This window comes from Volvox carteri (genome assembly GCF_000143455.1).
Source record: "Volvox carteri f. nagariensis unplaced genomic scaffold VOLCAscaffold_31, whole genome shotgun sequence".
Classification (NCBI taxonomy): Eukaryota; Viridiplantae; Chlorophyta; class Chlorophyceae; order Chlamydomonadales; family Volvocaceae; genus Volvox; species Volvox carteri.
Window position 1 is genome coordinate 73,141 of NW_003307574.1, and position 1,969 is coordinate 75,109.

Sequence of the window (1,969 nt, forward strand, 5' to 3'; positions counted from 1 at the left end):
GGCCGGCACCGCGGCCAGGGAGGTGCGCTGCCCAACGTATGCCAGTTGGACCAGCTGGCCGCGGCGCCGGCCCCCTGGTGCCCATTTCCTGTCTGCTGCAAGGTTACCAGCTGCCTCTGAATGCCCCCAAGTAGGTCTATGACGATGGGGGGTTTTGTTGCCGCAATTTCCTGCAAAAGGAAAGCCCCAATATTGGTGAAGACTACGATCCCACCATTGGTGAAGAGTACGATCCCACCATTTTTCCAAGCAAGGGCCGATGCACTTACCCCATTAGCAAGAGCGTGCCTGTAGCGGGAGTAGACCTGCTGCCACATTGGATTCTTCTGTAAGCAGAGGACTAAAAGGTTGTTAGGGCAGGTGTTTGCAAGCTCCAATGCGTCCTGGGCTGCACACCGAGCTGCAAACTCCAGGAACTGCAAGTGGTACGGCACAGACAAGCGAGCATTGCACCCTGTGACCTTGCGCTTCTCAACTTCTGCAACCGCTGGCCTGAGCGTCGTAAGGAAGGGAAACAGCTCGAGTACGCAGATGGACAGCACTTCCTCAGGTATCTGAACCATAAAACGAGGTGCCCAGTGTGCTGTGGCCGGGGTGTTTGGGGCGGTGCAAGGAAAGCCCGCAAGTGTGAGCAATCCGTCTGTGGGCTGGCTCACAAGGTATGACGAGACAGCTAGGCATCACGGATCCGGGCAGGTGCAACCCGCATCGCATGAAGCTTCTTTGTTGTCCACAGCCCAATGGCACTGAACAGGACGGTGACCCATTGCAAGACAGACTCGTATGGCACAGTGTTCCGACGGTCGCCAGGCATGCGCAGCAGCGGTGTCTCATACCTGCAAAAGTTGAAATGCGTATTTAAGCCCCAGGAGTCCTCATGCATTGCATACCATTCCTACTTACCAGTCCTCCTCTTTTAGCGGGTCAGGGTACTCCTCGCCAGCCAGGGTGTACATGGTGTAAAGGTACTCCACCAGCGCACGTATGGGACACTCCACAGCATTTGCTCCACGCAGGATGGAAGCATGTACGACACGACCACCCTACACATGTCATGGTTCACAGTGTTACAGTTCAAAAAGATTTTAAAGTTGGGATGGTTATTTGCCTGATGATGTCGACACAAAGCATGGTGCATCCACACGGAGCAGCCTTACTTTTCGTTCAGTGATCCACTGGAGCCACTGCCCGCCGACCTCCGCCAGCTCGCTCCCCACAAGGTCTTCTGCCAGCTTCCCAATGTCCTCCTGCAGCTGTCCAAGGAACTCCTGGTGGCAAGGGTAACGTGTGGGTGGCGTGTGAATGTACAACATTCCCGGCATGTACGGTTGGCTTATCACAGCAGGACCCCGTTATCCTTACCCTGAACTTGTTCATCTGCGTTCTGTACTGCCCAGTGGTCCTGCCCCTATGCGCATCTTCCTGGTACCGATCGCCAAGGTCCCCACGCATCTCGCGTGTGTACTTGAACCGGGGCCGCCTGCCACCCCCACGTCCATTGCCACGACCACGTCTGCGGTGCAACAGATGTGCACGCCTTGGGGGTTACCGTGCCATTCACATACACATGCATTTTCACATTGCATCCGTGCTTACTGTGCCTGTGGCTCTCCAACATCATCCTCAGTGGCGTCCTCCTCCTCCTCTTCCTCCTCCTCCTCCTGCTCCTCCTCCGCCGCCGCCGCATCCGCTGCCGCAGGCCCACCACCACGGCCACCCCGCCGGCCGCGACCACCACGACCACCGCGGCTATGGCTGCCGCGGCCACGGTCCTGCCGGCCCGCGCCACGCCTAGCTCCCCCCCCACGCGTGGGTCCGCGTCCGCGCCTGTGTGTGCCCATAAAGTTGCGTGAGGAGGAGGAAGCAACGTCATTCACCATGAAAAGTTGCGTGGAGAGGAGGGAGTAATGTCTTCGCCCGAGTAATGTCTTCGCCCAAGGACGTAACGCCATCCACCATGAAACCAAGG

At 57.8% G+C, this 1,969-nt stretch overlaps 1 protein-coding gene across 1 annotated transcript in view; it reads right to left on the reverse strand.

Moving 5' to 3' along the window:
* rlsG (RegA-like protein RlsG) overlaps positions 1-1,841 on the reverse strand; it is a gene marked incomplete at both ends in the record, with an annotated part of 13,660 nt that extends 11,819 nt beyond the window's left edge. The window contains 5 exons of the mRNA XM_002952638.1: positions 270-492; positions 904-1,043; positions 1,158-1,268; positions 1,363-1,513; positions 1,597-1,841. Of these exons, the coding sequence (XP_002952684.1) occupies positions 270-492; positions 904-1,043; positions 1,158-1,268; positions 1,363-1,513; positions 1,597-1,841 (870 nt within the window). The remainder of the gene's footprint in view (positions 1-269; positions 493-903; positions 1,044-1,157; positions 1,269-1,362; positions 1,514-1,596) is intronic.
* Between the last annotated feature and the right edge of the window lie 128 nt (positions 1,842-1,969).